Below are 19,399 nucleotides of genomic sequence, written 5' to 3'. Positions count from 1 at the left end.
CACTATATTCCATTGGCAGCCACCTTGCCACGTGTACTAAAAATTTTCTTTGCTCCATTAAGAGTCACCATAAATTTTTCTTGTTCTATCAAGAGTCTCCGTGCAAAGCCCAAGCCCAACATTATTAATGATCCAAGAGAACCTACCCATAGATCGCTAGTCGTTGGTTCTGATACAAGTTGTTAGGGAATTAAGGAACCTACAAATGTACAGCAACACTGGTTCAAAAGAATTGACTCTTCCTAACCATCATCGGTACGACACGAAATAACAAACAAGAAAGATAAAACGAATCAAATAAATCACATATACACAAGAACACAAGAATTTACGTGGTTCACCTCAGAATAGAGTTACGTCCACGGTTGCTACAATTTTCACTATAATCAGAAAAGACAATTCTTTTATAGAAAAGAGTCGTCATCTTCATCTATTTATATGTATATAACTAGGACAATGCGAAAGTAACAGGAAAATTACAAAAGTATCCAAAAGAGAGGCCCCCCAGACCCCCCAAACCCCCTACTAGACATAAGGCTCAGTGAACAATACTTATCACCCAACAACCCTAACCTTGACAGCTACCTTATCTGTAACACTTTGTGATTATTAAACCTTTGAGATGCATTTAATTCCATTATTTTATTGTTGAAATCCCTTGGTTGGTGTATATGGATGTTGGTTGAGTGAGAAATTTGATCTATACTTTGATTAGGGTGTTTAATTATGTTTAGACTTGTTGAAAATAAGCTTTAGAGCCTTGGTGAGAACAAGAGGTGAAGAAGGTACAGAATCATGTACCATTCGCATAGACAATTTGGAAAGGCTACTTTGGGAAGTAGTCAAAACCTTGAGGTAGCAACAACCACCACCACCTTTACCACCATAAGAACCTACAATACAACAGGAACAAAGGAAAGGCCAACCAGAACATGAGCAAATACCAATTCAGGCCAACCTAATTGAGGACCGATCCAAAGCCCTCATGAGAGAATTCAAGTAGATGACGCCTCTGAAGTTTGAAGGTAGACTTGATCTATTGAAAGCTGGCGCATGGGTACTAGAGATTGAAATGTTATTTGAGGTTTTTCCGTCCACTAATGCACAAAAGGTTCTACTCAACGTCTTTATCCTAAAGAATGAAGCAAGGAGATGGTGGATGATGGTGAGAGGATACAATGGAGGTATTACCTGGAGTCAATTCTTAGAAATTTTCTATCAAAAATGTTTGCCTCAATGTGCTCAGGATAAGAAAGCTTTAGAATTTCAGACTCTAAGTCAAGGCAACAAGACCGCGATAGAGTATGATGCTCAATTCATCGAGCTAGTATTTTCCATGTTAGCTTCTACACAATTCATGGTAGACCCTCTAATGACGCATAAGATAATTAAACAAGGACAAAGTATGATTTTGTTGTGCAAAAAGGTCTTAGTTGCTACACACCTTTGTTTTCTATGTTTTGAAGGGGCTACTTCTAACTCTTGACAGTTAACCATAAAATCCATGTGTCCAGGGCTTTCGAATTATACCCATCTAAGATTTTCTTTCAAAGAATTGATCTTTATTTTAGTTGTTGAATCTCTCTTTGATTGATCAATGTGTGATATTCAATAATTATTTTGTGCACTAAAATAGCTAGTTCGGTAAGGGCATTCAAAGATGGATATGGATGTGATCGTGGCACATGGAATTATTTGGGGTGTTACAATGTATGTAAATAAAACTAAAGAAAATACATAATAACATATAAAGAGAGAGGAGAGAACCCCTTACCTAAAAAAGAGAAAGGAGAGAGAGAACCCTAGATACAAAGCTCAACAAAATGAAATTTCAAAATAGTAAGAATATAGCCCTCGTCGAGATTAACAACTTTGATTCATAAATGGAAGACCAGTTCAAACTCTAAGTAGATCAAATCTAAGATTGAAGGAGTTGGCAATGGTGGACTGTAGAGAGAGAAGAGAGAAAAAAAAATAAAAAGAAAAAGAAATAAAGATATATAGAGAGAGTGTAAAGTGGAAAGTGATATCTCCAAGTAGAAATCTGTGCCTAAGTACAAAAAATAGTGTCCAAATAAGAGAAAAAAAGTGTGTCATGTCGCTCGAATCTAAGTCGAATCTGTCACATTGCTATAATGACGAAATGATCGCTTGAGCGGTCTTTCTAATCTCTTAGTGTCTACACTCTGTAATAGAAAGAGAAGTTGCAAGATCCAATAGATCACTCGAGCGATGAAAACACCCAATAGATCACTCGATCCAATAGATCATTGTGCTGTCGCTAATAGCCACAAAAACACCCAAAATTCCCAAATTTCTCAAACGCTTGGCGTCTTTGATATTTTCATTTTTCCTTCTCTCTCTCTCTCTCTCTCTCTCTCCATCTCTCATCTACGTGTTCACTCCCACTGGCATCAATTTGTTGATCCACCTTCACCAAGCCGACATCGTAGCCCACTCTCTTTCGATCTCTCCATCGATCTCGGTCAGTACATGGATATCACTTCTCTTAGAGCTTTAGGAGTCTTCAACGTTCAATCGATACCTCTCAAGGTAATGCAGATCCAAAATTTGTATTTTTATTTGCAGTTTGCACTCATCTATTTTTATCTCTCTTTTACTTCATTCAAAAGCCCTAGAGTTTGAAGGTAATGACTCTCTCTCTCTCTCTCTCTTTCTCTCAATTTGAATTTAAGAGTTTTGCATTCAATATTTGTATTATGAATTTGAAATTTATAAAAACTGGGGTTTTCTCTTTGCATTCGAAATTTGTATTACAGATTGAAATCCCCGTAGAATAATAAACTTGTGTTGTTAATTTCAAAGTTCTCTCTCACTTGCACACCCACACAAATTAATGATCCTAATTGACTTTGTAGCCTAGTTAATCCAGGATTGGGTGAATTTGGTTCTATTCCTCATTCTTTCAATTTGTTTGAACTTGGTTTGATGTATCAGAACATAATTTTGATGGGAATATTAGAAACTACCAATTCTTAATACAAGTTGTACTTCATTCTACTTGATTAAATCTTATGATTCTGAATCTTCATGTGACTGATAACTTTGTTATCGTTTCTTGTTCTCTCTCATTTTGATTTTGTTATGTTTCATGTGTGAATTTGACAGGAAAGGAACAATTGCTGCATCTTTGTTTAGGCAACATCTATCTATATTTTACTTATTAAAAAAAAAAAAAAATAGGCAACATGTATCTTTGTTTCCCTGCACGTAGATTATTTGGCCTTTTGTTTTTTGCTAAGCAGTGATTCGTTGTTTATGATGCTTAGGGTATATCCTTCTATTTGCTGCTTTTTGCTCTATGCTCTGGTTGGCTTGGGGCACTAGTGGATGATTGTGCTAGCATATGATTGCGCTTTCTTTGCGGTGCCAACCTAGTTGGGATTGTTAAGTTTAGCTATGATGCTCTCTGCACTCCTCTGCTTTGTTGATGTAATTTTGCATGTTTTTTGCCTCTTTCATCAATAAAGTTTTTTTGTTGATAAAAAAAAAAAAAAATCTTATTTTCTGACTTTGGAAAATATATGTGGCACAAATTGGAGTATACTGCTATTTTGTGTTCGCTGATAAAGTGCATTATTATTAGTTTTCTGGTTTCAAATACATGAAATTAGATAAACGAGAACTGACTGAATCATTTAAAAATGAAAATGAGAAAAACACTCTCTTTTTTTTTTTTATTTCTTTCACTGGATAGGGGTAGTAGTAAAACTGTCTATTTACAATAGTTAATTCCAAGAGGTATGCTTCCTAACTAGTAGCACAACTGTCTCTATATTTATTTTTATTTGATGGTTGAACCAGAGATAAGTCCGTATTTATTTTTGGGCATTTTCCTGAATTTATTTAAAAACTAATTAGGTTTTGATAATAATCAATGGGAACAACACAAAGGGAAAAAGAAAAAACTTAGGCTCTATGTAGCGACTCTAATTTTCTTAAGTCATTATTTATTATTATTATGATTATTATTATCTTATTTTATTTTTGGCTTTATTAATTATGTGGATTCATGAGAATTTAATGTATTGTTTAGTTAATTTAATGTGATATTTAATTAGTTTAATGTGGTATTTAATTATATATAATTAATCAAAATCTTTATATTTATATATTCATTTATACATAAAAAAGAGAGGTGTATTTATATTTGTTATATATATATATATTATCGTATATTTATATTTATATATATTATAATTTGTTATATAATATTATATAATAGTTTATTAGGTTGTTATGTATGAGATTTAGGTTTATATATATATAATATGTAGTCAATTAGGTTATAAGTGAATTAGAACAAAAAAAAAAAAAAAAAAAAAAAAAAGAGAAAGGTTGTGCTGTGTGCGGCGCGGTGAGAGAGAGTGAGAGAGAGAGAGAGATCAAAACATTATGTGTGTGGCGTGAAAAGGGGCAAGAAGAGGAAAGGAAGATTACGGTTAGAGTTTTGTTTTAGTAATTTTATTAATTTTTTTGATCTTTAAAATAATATTGTGAGTATAAAATTTACTTTTCTTGATTTATGTTTAATTCTTATTTTTATTTATTTATTTGATATTAGTTTGATTTTGTATTTACATAAAGATGATAGATTAATTTTAATTATTTTGACTAGTGGTGTATGTAAAGTTTAGAGTTCTTAAATAATTGATTGATTTTAATTATTTTGTTTAGTTGTGTATGTAAGGTTTAGGGTTATTAGTTGATTGATAAACTTTCATTATTTTGATTAGTTGCATATGTCAGATTTAGGATTTTTATATGAATTTATTTTATGGTTGTAATAATGTATAAAAAAAAAAGTGAGAATTATGATATTTATTTGAATGCCTTAGGCTTGGCATTGTTATGTTTATTCTCATGTGTGAGATGTTGTGTATATATATATTGTTGCCTCGTTCTCATGAATAGACGAGTGCTTTGATTTGCGCGCGTACGTATATGCTAACCATCCGGGGGGTGTGAGTCAAACTCGGGACGATATCCCCATGCAAGTTTGGTTTCGGAGCGGTGTTAGGTATATGGGAAGCACATGAGATATATGTGTAGGCCGGAAGGGGAGGGCTGAAGTGGTGGAGTTAAGGTACAAAAATTTAATTATGAGTTTATTGATTTGTACATCTTGAAAAATAGTAATCGACCTCAATAAATTATGAAATTTGAGGAGAGGCATGTATACGTGATTTTGGACAACTTTTGTGTTGTAACTTTTTATTAAAAAGATCGGTTAGAACTTATAATCAGATGACATTGGTTATTGTCGGTTTGATTCATTTTGGTAATGCAGATTTTATAAGCTGTTTTAACCCACGAAACGAGCTCATTTTTATTGGTTTCACGTGAACTGAAGTAAAACATTATTCTGCACCCTTTTCATGTTTTGAACTTTTTCGAAAAAAAATCATTTAGGGCAGTTTTTGTTCATTTTCAGCTTCAGATTTTTCGATTGAATTCCGTCTAGATTTTAGATCAAGTTTTTCTCTTAACCTGTTCAGTTTCTGTTAAATTCGTTAGCGCTGTCTTTTAGAAAATTTGATTTTGTACAATTTTTGTTCTTTGAATTTTGGTCAATTCAAATTATTTAAGCAGGAAACGGTGCATTTTTATACGTATTCAGCAAGTTACTTATGATTAATTTATACTAACATTATTTTTTTTTTGTAGGATGGTGGGTCTTACTAACTTTTTATGCAGGGCTGACCCACCATATTTCTATTTCTATTTTGTTTATTTTATAATAAATTTATATTTTGTTGTATACGGACAAGAAACTAAATGCCACCGTATCTTGGGAAACTACCCATTCGTCTCGGTGCGGTTGGAACTACTTGTCTTGTCCTGTAATAAGAATTAAATGTATTTTTTTCTGTGTCTGGTGGACACGTGAGTGTTAGATCTTGTACTTATACCAGTATACCTGTATACTGACCCGTTTTGTCTCTTGACAACTCGAGTGCGTTCTGTTTGAGCGCAGTCGAGCTTCCTTTGCCGGATTAGTAGAGGCTTTGGTGGAGACAAGAAATAACTGTGATCGTAGGATATGTCGTTTGGAGTTTTTTTTTTATTTTTCTTGAGCTTAGGGTTGATACTAATTTATGTATTTATTATTTTTTTAATGACTTTAGTATTTGAATAATTTGGCATGGTTTATAACCGTACTTTATTTAAGTTGTTTTGACTATTTATTGTTACCTTGATGTTAAGGTATTGGTCAGTTATAAATTTATGGTAGATGGTTTGGTTTGCATTTAGTTTTTTTGTTTCATCCCTAAGATTTGGATGATGGAATATTGATTGGGGTTAATCCTTATTTAATATGTAATTGTCTAAATTTTGAAGCGTGACACTCTAGTGTTGGGCATTTGCTTGAATTTGTTTAAAAACTGATTAGGTTTTGACAATAATCAATGGGAACAATACAATGGGAAAAAGAGCTTAGTTTCAAGTTTCGGGTATTTGCTTGAATTTGTTTAATGTAATCATGATTCATCTAAAACTGGTTAGGTTTTGATAATAATCAATGGGAACAATGCAAAGGAAACTATTTGCTGTCATGGTTCTCTTATGAGTGGAACATGTCACAAGACTTCCACTATCCACTTGATGAAATCTTTGATGTCCTGTTACTGATAAAAAAAATAAAAATAAATAAATAATAAAAAAAATTCTTTGATGTCCAATTTAGCTTCAGATACAATAATGGTATCTTCGATGCTTATGGTTACATGGTCTTGTAAATTTATTTTTTCCTGTTCCGTTTCACTTCGTTTCGTTTCGTTTCTTTTTCTTGGCCAAAAGTATGTCAAATTTTATCTTATATTTTTATCTATTCTTGAGTTAATTGCATTTGATGTCTATGGAAATGGCTTTTTTAAAAAAAGAAATATTTTACTTCATAGCCTTACTGCAAAAGATTTAATATTTTAAACATGGAGGATCCGAACTCCCTTTTTATTAGAATGATTTCTAGAGAAAGAGAGCACAAATTAGGCTCATGGAAAAGACAGGACTCGGCTTCTTGACATTGATTATTTGTTGTTTGTTTTGTGTCGTCTATACTGCCCTTTGGTTGTTGTCAATCTCACATATGTTTCATGTTTACTAGCATGAACTATTTGGAGCTATTGTGTCTGTGTTTAAGCACAATTATTTGACTAGATTTCTTGTTTTGTGTTTATTTGATTATTGTTAGATTATAGTAGAATGTGTTCAATCAATACTTGGTTGAGTGTGATATTATTGGGATAAATGCAACATATCCTAAACTTAGATCAATAACATATCTCCTAATCCAAGGAGGAAAAGGTCTTGGCAACTTGTCATTGATAATTTCAAATCAAAACTTGCTTCCTGGAAGCGTAGGCTTCTTTCCTTCGCCGATCGGTTGACAATGATCAAGTCTGTGCTATCTTTTCTACCAGTGTTTTACTTATCTTTATTTAGAATACCTGAAGGGGTAGCCAAAGAGATTGATAGGATTCAGTCCAGATTTCTGTGGGGGGGGGGGGTGATGAACTTAGGAGGAAAATTCATATGGTTAAGTGGGAGGAAATCACTCAAAGCAAAAGTAACGGGGGTCTTGGTATTAGAAAGGTAAGAATCATGAATGAATGCCTTCTTCTCAAATGGTGGTGGAGGTTTGGGAGTGAATCTGACTCTATTTGGAAACAAGTGATTCTTAGCAAGTACCCACAGAATGGTGGATCTAGGTGGCCAGATCAAGATGCAAATTCCAGATATTCTATGGTGTGGAGGGGTATTTTGAGGGTTGCTTTTAAGTGTCCAGGGTTGCTGGAGTTCTTTAAGGCCAACTCAAAGATTAATTTTAGGGATAGGAGGCTCGTAAGTTTTTGGCTGGATCAATGGGTTGGTAGTGACTATTTAAAGAATTTATTTCCTAGACTATTCTCTGTGTTTATGCATAAAGGTATATCAGTGGCAGTGATTAAGAGCAGGAGCAATGGAGATGAGGAGTGGGCTTTGTCTTTCAAAAGAGCATTGTTTCAATGGGAACTTGAAAAGTTGAGGAGGATGAAGGAGTTGCTACAAACTGCTCCACAGCTCAGGAATGGTGTGTTAGATGGGTTGCGTTGGGCTGCTAACAGATCTGGTATCTTTACTGTTTCGTCTGCCTACAAGTGGAGTGAGTTACTATCTACCATGCCTGCAAAAGTGGTGGATCTCATCTGGAAGAATGCTGCACCTCCGAAAGTGCAATTTTTTACTTGGCTAGCGTGGAAAGGGAGGATCAAGACTTCTACTTATTTGCAAAGAATTGGAATCCTGAGTGCCAACTCTGATGTTAACTGTGTTTTCTACAGGAATGAAAGGGAAACTGTGTCTCATGTGCTGCTGTGTTGTACGTTTAGTTAGAGAGTTTGGTCTAACATTATTGGATGGTGGGGTGTATCTTGGGTGCAGCCGGGGTCAGTGGTTGGTCTTATTCAATGGTGGACTGGGTTTAGATGCAACAACAGATTGAAGGTAATCTAGAAGATAATACCACTGGTAGTGCTTTGGTCTTTATGGAAGCAGAGGAATGAAATCATTTTTAACAAGTCACATTTGGATTTTGAAAAGCTGTGTGATCTTATCAAAACACAGATTGCATTGTGGTTTAGAGCCTCTAGTCCTTCCTCTTGTTATTCAGTTGGTGATTTGGTTTTTAATTTGCAAAATGTGAAATTCTGCATCATGCACTGAGGGTGTAAACCTATGTACTGCTGTTTTTGGGTTTTGTTTCTGTTCTGGTGCAATTGTTTCGGAGGGTGTTCTATTCTGATGTATTGTTCTGTGGTGCCTGCTCTGTTATGCTGATGTGTTACATGTTCCAAGTTGCTCATGGTCGTGTGCTGTTGTGTCTGATCTGAGTTGATCTGTTTTGCTACTGTGTTGATTTAAATAATCTTGGTGCTATGGTGGGCTATTGTACTTCAAGGCAGTGTGTTTGGTATGACTGTTGGGCGGTTGTAATTCATGGTAATGTAGTTCAAGGCAAATCTGATCCACTTGTTCTGTTTTGGGGCTTGAAGGGCTGTTGTTTTGCTTTGGTGCTTGGTAGGGATGTTGTAGTGCCTATTCTGTTTGGTGCCTTTAAGTGTGCTGTATTGTCTGTTCTGGTTTAAGAGTTGCAGTGCCTTTTTTTCTGATTTTACTGGTTTTTTTCTTTGTTTGTTTTGCTTGTTGGTTTCTCACCAACTAGGAGGTTGGAGCTTGTTTTAGCTCCAAGCTCCTTTTTATTGATGTAATTTTTCTTATAATTCATCAATATAGTCTTCGTTTTGCCGATCCAAAAAAATATATATATATATATATATTATTAAGTTGGGGGCCAATTAACCCATTCATTAAACTAAAAAAATATCATTATGCAAAACCCCAAAAAATAAGAAATTTAAAAAATTATGGGTTTTAATTAGGGGAATTATGATATTTGTAATTAAAAGACCTCATTTTATTCTTTTAGCGTTTGGGACTTGCTAGTTTCACTTCTTTTTTTAACTTTTTATAGCACTAAGAGGAGCCACTATGCTCAAAGCAAGATTAGGATGCAAAAACAAATTAAATGGAAGCACACAGATACTAACATTCGAGGAGAACAATGATTTTGAATTTGATTTTGAAAAGAGCAGATCCATCCTTGCCAAAGGTTCCGAGCTCAATATCGAGACATTAGACGGTATGTTAACTTAATTACTGTCATTATTAATAATAACTATGTAGCTCAAGTTATAATTAATTGTATTGGGAATGCCTCACAAGGTTGTATGTTTGAGAAATTTCATTAAAGCTGTTTTTTGAAAATTAAAAATAGGGAATGGACCTATAGCCCATAGGCGTGTGAATTTTTGTCTCAAATCTTCTTATTCTTCTTTTTTTATATTTTGTTTTATATGCCACTAAATCTTATATCCACTTTGGATTTAGAAGTTATTTGGCCAAATAAATAAAATAAAATAAAACTATAGAAAGACAAGGCACTAGACTGTGAGAATAATAGATAGATAGATAGAGAAAATGACACAAACATTGAATCATTGTGTGCATAAAATAAAAAAAAATGTAAAGGTTGAGGATGGGATATCACTTTATGATTTTCTGACTAAGACAACTAAGCAGCGTAGCAAATTCTGAGACCATCTCCTCTTTCACACCTATCCCATAAGTAACACTTTTATGGAAATTAATCCTTAAACCAGAAACCACTTCAAAACACCTCAATATTCTTTTATGGATCATCATGAAGGAGATGGTTGCCATCAATTATTGCTTCTGCTAATGTCTTTACTGTTTGGAGGGACATTCCTGAATATGGTTCTGTCTAATTCTAGGCTGCACAGCTTCTATGTAGAGAATGTGGAAATTAGGATTGGGAATGATTTTAGGATCTGGTTCTAGATGGATAATTGAGGGGTGATTCCTGTCTTCAAGGTGTGTAATGTGTATAAGAGTTGTGAATTATGATGAGGACCTGAAATGGGGTCACCATCTTTGATTTAGAATAATTTTATTTCCACCCAAAGCTAATTTTATAACATGGTTAGCTTGGAAAGGCAGGATGAAAACATTGGCTTTCCTACGTAAAATTGGTTTGTTAAGGAGTAATGTTAATCTATCTTTGCATATTTTGTAAATCTGAACCAGAGGCATTAAACCATATCTTGCTTTGGTACCCCTTTGTGTGGCAAGTTTGGCCAAGTATTTTGGATTGGTGGGGATTGTGTTGGGTTTTACCTAGGTCTGTGGAAAGTTTGATGCAATGGTGGATGAGTTGGAAATTTAGAAAGAAAGAGAGGCAGATTTGGAGAGCTTTACCAGTAGCTGTGATTTGGTCAGTGTGGAAGTATAGGAATGAGTGTATTTTTTCTGGTACTCAACCAAACATTGTGGCTCTTAGAGCATCTCCAATGGTTGTTGCTATATTGAGGTTGCTATTGCTATAATTTGGCAATGAATAGTGTTATTTTGCCAAATTATAGCAATGGTGCTCCAATGGTCATTTGTTATTTTTGGCAAATCTCAACCAACTTTCCCTCCAAGTTTGCAGGTGTTGTTTGGATATAGGTTTTTTGTGATTTTATTTTTATTTATTTTTTGTCTTTCGTGACATTTTTTTATCTGTTTGTTAAAAAAATTATATATTTATTTTATTCCCAACTAGACAAATATAAAAAATTAAAAAAAAATGAAAAATTGGAAAAAATATGTTGTTTGATTTATTCACCCCACCAAAAAACATATCACTACATATTTAATAAATTTTTTTAACTACACATAAAAAATAAACAATCGCCAATTACCCATCAACAACCAACCACCAACAACCATCCATTATTAACCCAGCATTCATTCACTCACATCCACCCACCCAACAACTATCTATTATTCATCCACCCACCCAACAACCACCCATTATTCATTCACCCACCCAACAACCATCCATTATTCATCCACCCACCCAACAACCATCCATTATTCACCCACTCACAATTCTCTCTATAAATATAACATAAGGTTTTCTACAATTTTCATATTCACCTGCCTATCATTTTCATATCTTCAAAACTCTCTGTACCCACCAAGAAGATTTTCTATAATTTTCATATTCACCCACTCACCCATCCACCTACAATGAACAATTTGAGTAAAGCCATATTAAGTGGAGATTTTGATGAATCTTCATCATCATCTGATGATGATATCATCATGATGTAACTATTCACAGCGCAACAACAAAGATTACAGATGTTAAGCCTAAACCAACAAACCAAACGTGTTGATTCCATAAGTGGTCGTCGATACATTAATCGTGAGAGGGTCAAAGGCGACAAACAAATTTATAGAGATTATTTTGCAGATAATCCTATCTATCCAGAAGAATACTTCCGAAGACGTTTTCGAATGAGGCGGTCATTGTTTGTTAGTATCTTACGCGATATTCAACAAGTGAATGAGTACTTCATCCAAACCCATGATGCCACTGGTGCTCCTGGATTATACAGTGTACAGAAGATGACTGCAGCACTTCGGATCCTCCAATACGGCGTGCCTGCTGATGCTGTAGACGAGTACATTAGAATTGGTGAAAGTACTGCAATTGTCGCCTTAAATTTTTTTACCAGGTCAATTGTTGCTACTTATGAAGCCGTTTACTTAAGATCTCCAAATGAAGCAGACATCGCCAGATTATTGCAAGAGCAACGCGGGTTTCCTGGAATGTTAGGGAGTTTGGATTGTATGCACTGGCGTTGGGATAAATGTCCAAGTGCCCAAGCTGGTGCTTACACTGGACACTATCACAACCAACAGTTGTACTCGAGGCTGTTGCCTCCTATGACTTGTGGATTTGGCATGCTTTCTTTGGTATGCCTGGCTCTCTAAATGATATTACTGTTCTTGACAGGTTGCCTTTATTTGCTGAATTAACTAGAGGACGTGCCCCTACTGCCAACTACACCAATAATCATGCATACACCATGGGATATTATCTTGCTGATGGTATCTATCCTCGTTGGGCAACGATTGTGAAAACAATATCTCAACCTGAAGACGTAAAGAGACAACTATTTGCGAGGATGCAGGAGGCATGTCGGAAAGATGTTGAAAGGGCATTTGGAGTGCTCCAAGCACGATTTAATATTGTCAGCGTGCCAGCTAAAGGTTGGAGTAATGAGGATCTGTACTACATCATGAAGACGTGCATTATTTTGCACAACATGATCATTGAAGAGGAGCGTGATATTCCGAAAAATGAACGCAGTGCAGCACAACTTGAGACTGATACCAGTAATTTGGGCTGTCAAGTGTCACGCGATCCGAATGAGGAGTATGCTCAATTTATGTTGAATCGGCAAAGGATTAGATCTGTTGAAGCCCATAATGTAATTCGCAATGATCTAATTGAACACTTGTGGTTCCGAGCTGGAGAGTTAGATTAAGTTTGCATTTTATCTTTTTAATGACAGTTAATGTCATTTACTATCAGTTAATGTCTTTTTATTCTAATAAAATGTTCTTCATTTAATGTCTTTTTATTTTACAATGTCTTTTAATGTCAGTTAATATCTTTTCATAAAATGTCTTTTTTTACATTGTGAAGTACAAGATACTCAAAAATGTTTCTTAAAACAACATGAGATTTCATTACAAAATAAAAATTACATTACAAATAAAGACTAACAATTACATAAAAAAATAAATGATATTGCAAAAAATAAAGACTAACATTGATCCCGTAATTATTCATCAGGAGGTAGGGGAAATAAAAATTTGGGTTGCTCACATTTGAGGACCACTTGGCGAAAATCTCATTTTTTCGCATTGTGTAATACGCTTTCATCTGAGGGTCCAAATGAGAAATGTCTGTAGTCATTATTTGGTGTTCTTCCTTTCTCATCTCAAACTCATGTTTTTGCATCTCAAGTTCTTTCATCTGCTATAGTGCTTGAATCCTTTTTTCTTCTCTTTCCTTTTTTTTCTTTTCTTTCTCAGCAAGGTGGTGGTTAAATGTGTCTAATTGTGTACTCATTTTTTGGACTTCAGTTTCAATGACTTGATTTCTCTGAAATAATTCTTTTGCAGATTTCTTACCCATCGGCCTTTTACCCCTTGCAGAGACACTGCCCTCACCAACAGTTGGATTGTTGCCAACACTTGGACTGGTGTCATCTTCAAGAGAAATGCAATTATCCATCGGGGAATCGGGGGCTGAATCAGGGGAAAATGGTGTATGTATCCTTGACTTCACCGTATTCGTAGGAGTTACATCTTGCCACCTGATATTATTTTGCAAGATTGACCAACAATGTTCAAAAGCAAAATGTTTTTTTTCAACTTGATGGTATAAAAGTTTTGCTTGAAGCATCTGTATCAATATTGAATTAAGTAAGTATCAATAAAATAAAATAAATAAAATAAAATATGAGATCTTACTAGATAAAATAAAATATGTATCAATAGTTAATTAAGTAATTATTTAATTTTTATATGAGACGAAATAAAATAAAATAAAAAACTAACGTAATAAATGAAAATGAAATCTTACTAGATCAACTTGAGACATCCCACTTGGGTGTAGATTTTCGACTTGCCCTAAACATCCACGAAATTTGTTAGAACATTTCATGATTGTACCCCATCGAGATTGGATAGAAACTTGAATTCTTGACTGATCATTCTGAAGGGAGCAATAATTTTCATAAATTCTCCCCCAAAAGTGAGTATAAGATTGTGAATTGCCAACAATTGGATCTTCAGAAATGTGACACCAAGCATTACAAAGTGCCATATCTTCAGTAATGGTGAATGATTTTCCTCTCTTTATTTTTGATGAACCTTCCACACCGATTGTGTAAAGAAAATATAAATAAAAATGTAATTTAAAAAATTTGTTGTGAAATGAAATTGAGTAAAAAGAGAGTAGAGAAGGTTTGTTTTTATAGAAAAAAAAGAGCCGTTTTTTTTTATATCCGTTTCAACATAAAAAAGAGTCTTTTTTTTATAGCCGTTTTTATAGCCGGTTTGTATTCATCCGTTTTTTTTTTTATAGCCGTTGTAGATATGCTTCAATTATGTTTTTATTTAATTTTTATTTTTTTTAATGAATAAAGTAACACTTGGAGAGCTTGGAGAGCCTCGAAGTTCACACTTGGAGAGCCTCGAAGTTCAATAAACTTTAGGAAAGTTTACACACCTACTCTTAACAATTTGAGAGCTTCGAAACTTGAGAGAGAGAGAGAGAGAGAGAGAGAGAGAGAGAGCTTCGGATGAGTGATCAGAGGGAAGAGGGAAGGTCAGAGGGAAGATCAGAGCTTTGGATGGGTGAAGATCAGAGGGAGATAGCTTTCGATGAACTTCGGATCAGCTTTAGATCAATGAAGATGAACTTCCAACCCTTTTCAACCCTCGGATCAGTGAAGATGAACTTCGGATCAATGAACTTCAACCCTCGGATCAGGTATTTTTCTTGGATTATTTGAGATTACCTCTCATTAATCTTGCTCCTTCTACGCTGCTCTGTCTCCGAATGCTTCGAGCGAACCACATTCGTCTTCTGATATGTGCTCTTCCTGTCTAATTTTAGTGTCAGATCATCAAATTTGTGGTGACTCTTCACACTTCTCACCATTTCCAACTTGCTCCAATTCTTCAGCCCCGATCTCCTGCAAGATCAAAGACAAATTTATATATATACATAGAGAGAGACGAATGCCCTAACTTTCTTCTTCAGATTAATTATTCAGCCTCGATCTACAATTCTTCAGATTAATTTTTATATATATATATATACATAGGTTCTGGGAAACAGAATTAAATCTTTCAGATTACTTCAGATTAATTTCTTCTTCCGATTATTTCAGATTAATTTTTATTTCAGATTATTTCAGATTAAATCTCCGAGAGAGAAATTAATTTCAGATTATTTATGTTCGTTTTCCTGAAATTTTTTAAATCTGTTATTGAATATTGATGAATTCTGGTATGAATTTGATGAAATCTTTTTAAATCTGTTTTTGGTATGAATTTGATGAATTTGCTGAATATTGATGAATTCTGGGATATTGATTAATAAAACTTCATGAATATTGATGAATTTGTTCATTCTTGTTCATTCATGAATATTGATGAATCTGGAAAATCCCAACCGAAAGGGAAAGAGGGAAGGAGGGAAGAGAGAAAACAGTTAATTTTGGGTGAATTGGCATATTTGGCAGCTACCAAAGTAGCTGCCAAATTTGGCACTTGATTTGGTAGTTGCCAAATTTGGCAGCTGTTATAGCATGCCATTGGAGAAGCTGTTTTTTGCTCAAGCTGCCATATTATGACTTTAGCAACTGTTATAGCAATGCATTGGAGATGCTCTTAGTGATCTTATCAAAGTTAGGATGACAATTTGGATGAAAGCTCATGATGTAGACTGTTTCTATTCTATCAATGACATTATGCAGAACTTCCAGCAGGTGAAGAGGTGTATATGTTAGGTGATGACCAGAGGTGGAGCTGTGAGCGGAAAAGCTTCTTTAGGATGGCTGCTGCTACTATTTGCTTTTGTTTTTTGTTTTTTTGTTTTTGCTTTGTTTTACTTTGTGTTGTATTCTATTTTTGTTGTTTGTTGTTTAGCTTCTACCTTTGTTTGTACTTAATAACTCTTGATGGTGTGCTAGTATATGATTGTGCGGACCATAGTTCTAAATCGCGGTATCGGGTAACATAACGGCATCGATCGCGGAGTATCGGTATCGGTAGTATCGACCGGTACGTATCGGATATCGGGCGTCGCGGTTGTGAAATTTCAATAATCATTAGCAATCCATCTAAAACTCAATTTTATGCATTTTTTTTTACTCTTTTAGCCTTAATTTATCACATTTTAATCAAAATTTTGATATGTAGAGGCACTTTTTTGACTCGTTTTCAACTAAATGATATGTATTTATTTTAGTCTCAACCTTTTATTTGGCATATGTGTTAAACTTTTAATATAAAATTGATGTGGAAATATTTTTTTACTTATTTTCAACAATGAAATACTTCCACATGCACAACAAATTAATAAGAGAAAGAGGGACATGAAAATAACTTTCCCGGTAGAAAATGGAAAGGTGGAAAATAAGAGCCATTCCATGAACAATTAAATCACTGTAGAAAATGGCTCAATTTCCTTAATATACAGTATATAGATATAATTTATTTATTTATTTGTATCTAATTATTTATATATACAATAACATAAAAGGCAATCAGTTTGGAATGAAATGATATACTGCCTAAATAATTATTTGTATCTAATTATTTATTATATATACAATAATCTAATTATTTGCATCTAATTATTTATATATACAATTACTTTATTTATTTATTTATTTTCTAAAACAGGGAAGCAACTGACACGCTTAATGAAATCATATACTGCCTAAAAAAGCAAAGCAGTTACATTTTCTTTGGCTTTGCTCTCTTACCTTTTTAACCTGCAAACCAGTTTCATTCTTTCACTTTCTTTGCCTTTCCTCTTCACCTTCAACTCCTTTTCCCCTCATTTGAATCTCGCTGCCTTCATTCCCAGCTGCCAAAGCAACCTCAGCATCAGCCTCCTCTGCTTTCTCTCTATACTTCTTATATATGAGTGAGGATCCTCTCCTTGCAGTTTCTGTGCTTGCGCCCGTCCTTGCAGGCCTTCGGGTCTACTTTCAGGCCCAATTTTGATAATCCGAACCGTTTATATTTTATGATTTATTCAGTATATCATACCTGTAAAAAATCAAGTTGATCGGATATCAAAAAGTATATGTTCGGAAAACTGTTTATTAAATTCTTTAAAAAATAGTGTTTAGTTCAATTTTTCAAACACATACTTTCTGATATCCGATCAACTTGATTTTTTACAGGTATGATATACTGAATAAATCATAAAATATAAACGGTTCGGATTATCAAAATTGGGCCTAAAAGTAGACCCGAAGGCCTGCAAGGACGGACGCAAGCACAAGCTTGCAAGGAGAGGCTCTTGACTCCTTATATATATCCCCTTTGTAAAAAAACAGAGCATCACATATATATGACTTCTTCAGCCAAAATAAAAAAACAGAGCAACACATTCACATATACAAACAGAGCATGAGAGAACAAACCTTCAACAGAGCATTAACCGTATCGGATTGTATCGGAAACAAATCGCTTACGTATCGGATTCAGGCCGATACATATCGGGAATTGGCCGCTACGGACGGGAAATTCATTCTCACCGGTATACCGGTGAGTATCTGACTCGGTCCTCCCATTTTCCGGTACGAATCGGCCGGTACGGCATGTACCGGCCGATATTTAGAACCTTGGTGCGGACTTATCGGTGCCAACTTAGTTGGGATTGATTTGTTTCATTATGATACTTTTTGCACCCTTCCCTTTTCTTTATTGATGTAATATTCTCTTGGTTCATCAATAAAGTTTCTCTCTTTTGCCGATCAAAAAAAAAAAAAAAAAGAAAGAAAGAAAGTTTGATGATTTTCACAAAAAAGCGTGTAGAATGAAATTTTTAATTAGGAATTCACTTCTTAATGTTTTGATTCGTAACTTTTTATATAAGAGTATAGACCTGAGTGACTAATTAGAACAACACTAATGATTTTAAAGGTGTAAGAGTCATTTAGCAATTAAAAATGGGCAGACATGACTCATGGAGTCTGAAGTTGGAGACTTAATCTTATCGATTAAAAATATATATATATATATATATAAACACTTATGCTAGTTTACTTTATACACAAATTCTCATTAACATGAAAAAAATTAAATTCCTAATATGATATGTGTTTCATTCTCCATAATATATAAAGTAATTTATAAAGTAAATAATAGCAAAGCTGGCCTAAATAACACATCAATCAATTCACATTATTTAACACCTCAAAAGGAGTAGTAATTGGAAAAAAGATCTAATATTTGGTTTATAAGCCTTAGGTTTCATAACCTAAAAAAAGGAGACCATAATACATGAGATGGTTTATAAAAGCATGAGTGAAGCATGATTGCTGACGATTTTATTTGAACCTTATGTCCATTGACTATTATATGGTTGCATGATATTTGGTAATGTTTTTTTTGCACTTATTAGTAACTCATGCCTTAATTTCTATTGAGACTCAATTCATTTTAATGGATAGGTATCATGATGCATGAATATAAATACGATTAACAAATTATACCATGAATATCATAGGTATCGGATGCATCAAGTGGCCATTGTGAACCCAGGGATTGTGAGGCCAATGAGAATCCACATACACTACCACCACCAAATGATGAGGTCAAACTTTCAAACACTTTGAAAACTTGTTGTTTATGAAAATTTGTCCTTTAGAAACTTTTTTCAGAACTGGTTGACACACTAAAATGGTCAAACGGTGCTAGATATCAACCAAACATGACACACACGACTAATTGGGCACAAATGACTTGTAGGAAAAGACGAGACTTGCAATCGATTCCTGATTTTGAATTTGGAGCATAATTTTTGTTCGTGAAAGCTTGTTTTTTAGAAACTGTTTTTCAAACAAGTTGACACACTAAAACGGTCAAATGAGTCGAATGTCAATGAAACTTGACACGCACAACTAACTAAGCACAAATGAATTTTAGGAAAAAAACGGGACTCGAAACTGATTCCCGATTTTGAATCTAGAGCCTAATTTTCATTTGTGAAAAGTTGTTATTAAAAACTCTTTTTTCGAACGGTTAACTCACTAAAATGGTCAAATGGCGTCAGATGTCAACTAAACTTGACACACACGACTAACTAGGCACAAATGACTTATAGGAAAAGACATGACTCAAAACTGATTCCCAATTTTGAATCTAGAGCCTAATTTTCATTTGT

The 19,399-nt window shown here is 34.2% G+C and overlaps 2 protein-coding genes across 2 annotated transcripts; one reads left to right on the top strand and one right to left on the bottom strand.

Moving 5' to 3' along the window:
- Nucleotides 1-11,769: 11,769 nt before the first annotated feature.
- Nucleotides 11,770-12,962, top strand: LOC114302697 (uncharacterized). The gene is made up of 2 exons (XM_082910655.1): nt 11,770-12,335; nt 12,428-12,962. Exons 1-2 carry the CDS (start codon nt 11,770-11,772, stop codon nt 12,960-12,962), a joined length of 1,101 nt encoding a protein of 366 aa, XP_082766781.1.
- Nucleotides 12,963-13,459: 497 nt separating this feature from the next.
- LOC145814129 (glutathione S-transferase T3-like) lies at nt 13,460-14,311 on the bottom strand. The gene is made up of 2 exons (XM_082910654.1): nt 14,069-14,311; nt 13,460-13,888 (listed from the first exon to the last, which is right to left on the bottom strand). Exons 1-2 carry the CDS (start codon nt 14,309-14,311, stop codon nt 13,460-13,462), a joined length of 672 nt encoding a protein of 223 aa, XP_082766780.1.
- Nucleotides 14,312-19,399: the final 5,088 nt, after the last annotated feature.

The sequence above is a fragment of the Camellia sinensis genome, unplaced genomic scaffold (genome assembly GCF_055761805.1).
Source record: "Camellia sinensis isolate YWXY unplaced genomic scaffold, ASM5576180v1 Unanchor1, whole genome shotgun sequence".
Classification (NCBI taxonomy): domain Eukaryota; kingdom Viridiplantae; phylum Streptophyta; class Magnoliopsida; order Ericales; family Theaceae; genus Camellia; species Camellia sinensis.
This window is presented reverse-complemented; position numbering and strand designations above follow the sequence as displayed.

What these genes read in the sequence shown, in the direction of transcription:
- LOC114302697 (XM_082910655.1), top strand. Translation starts at nt 11,770, where the DNA reads ATGTTAAGCCTAAACCAACAAACCAAACGTGTTGATTCCATAAGTGGT. An exon ending in CACTATCACAACCAACAGTT is followed by an intron (nt 12,336 to 12,427) that starts GTACTCGAGGCT and finishes TGTTCTTGACAG; the next exon opens with GTTGCCTTTATTTGCTGAAT.
- LOC145814129 (XM_082910654.1), bottom strand. Translation starts at nt 14,311, where the DNA reads ATGGCACTTTGTAATGCTTGGTGTCACATTTCTGAAGATCCAATTGTT. An exon ending in GGATGTCTCAAGTTGATCTA is followed by an intron (nt 13,889 to 14,068) that starts GTAAGATTTCAT and finishes ATATTGATACAG; the next exon opens with ATGCTTCAAGCAAAACTTTT.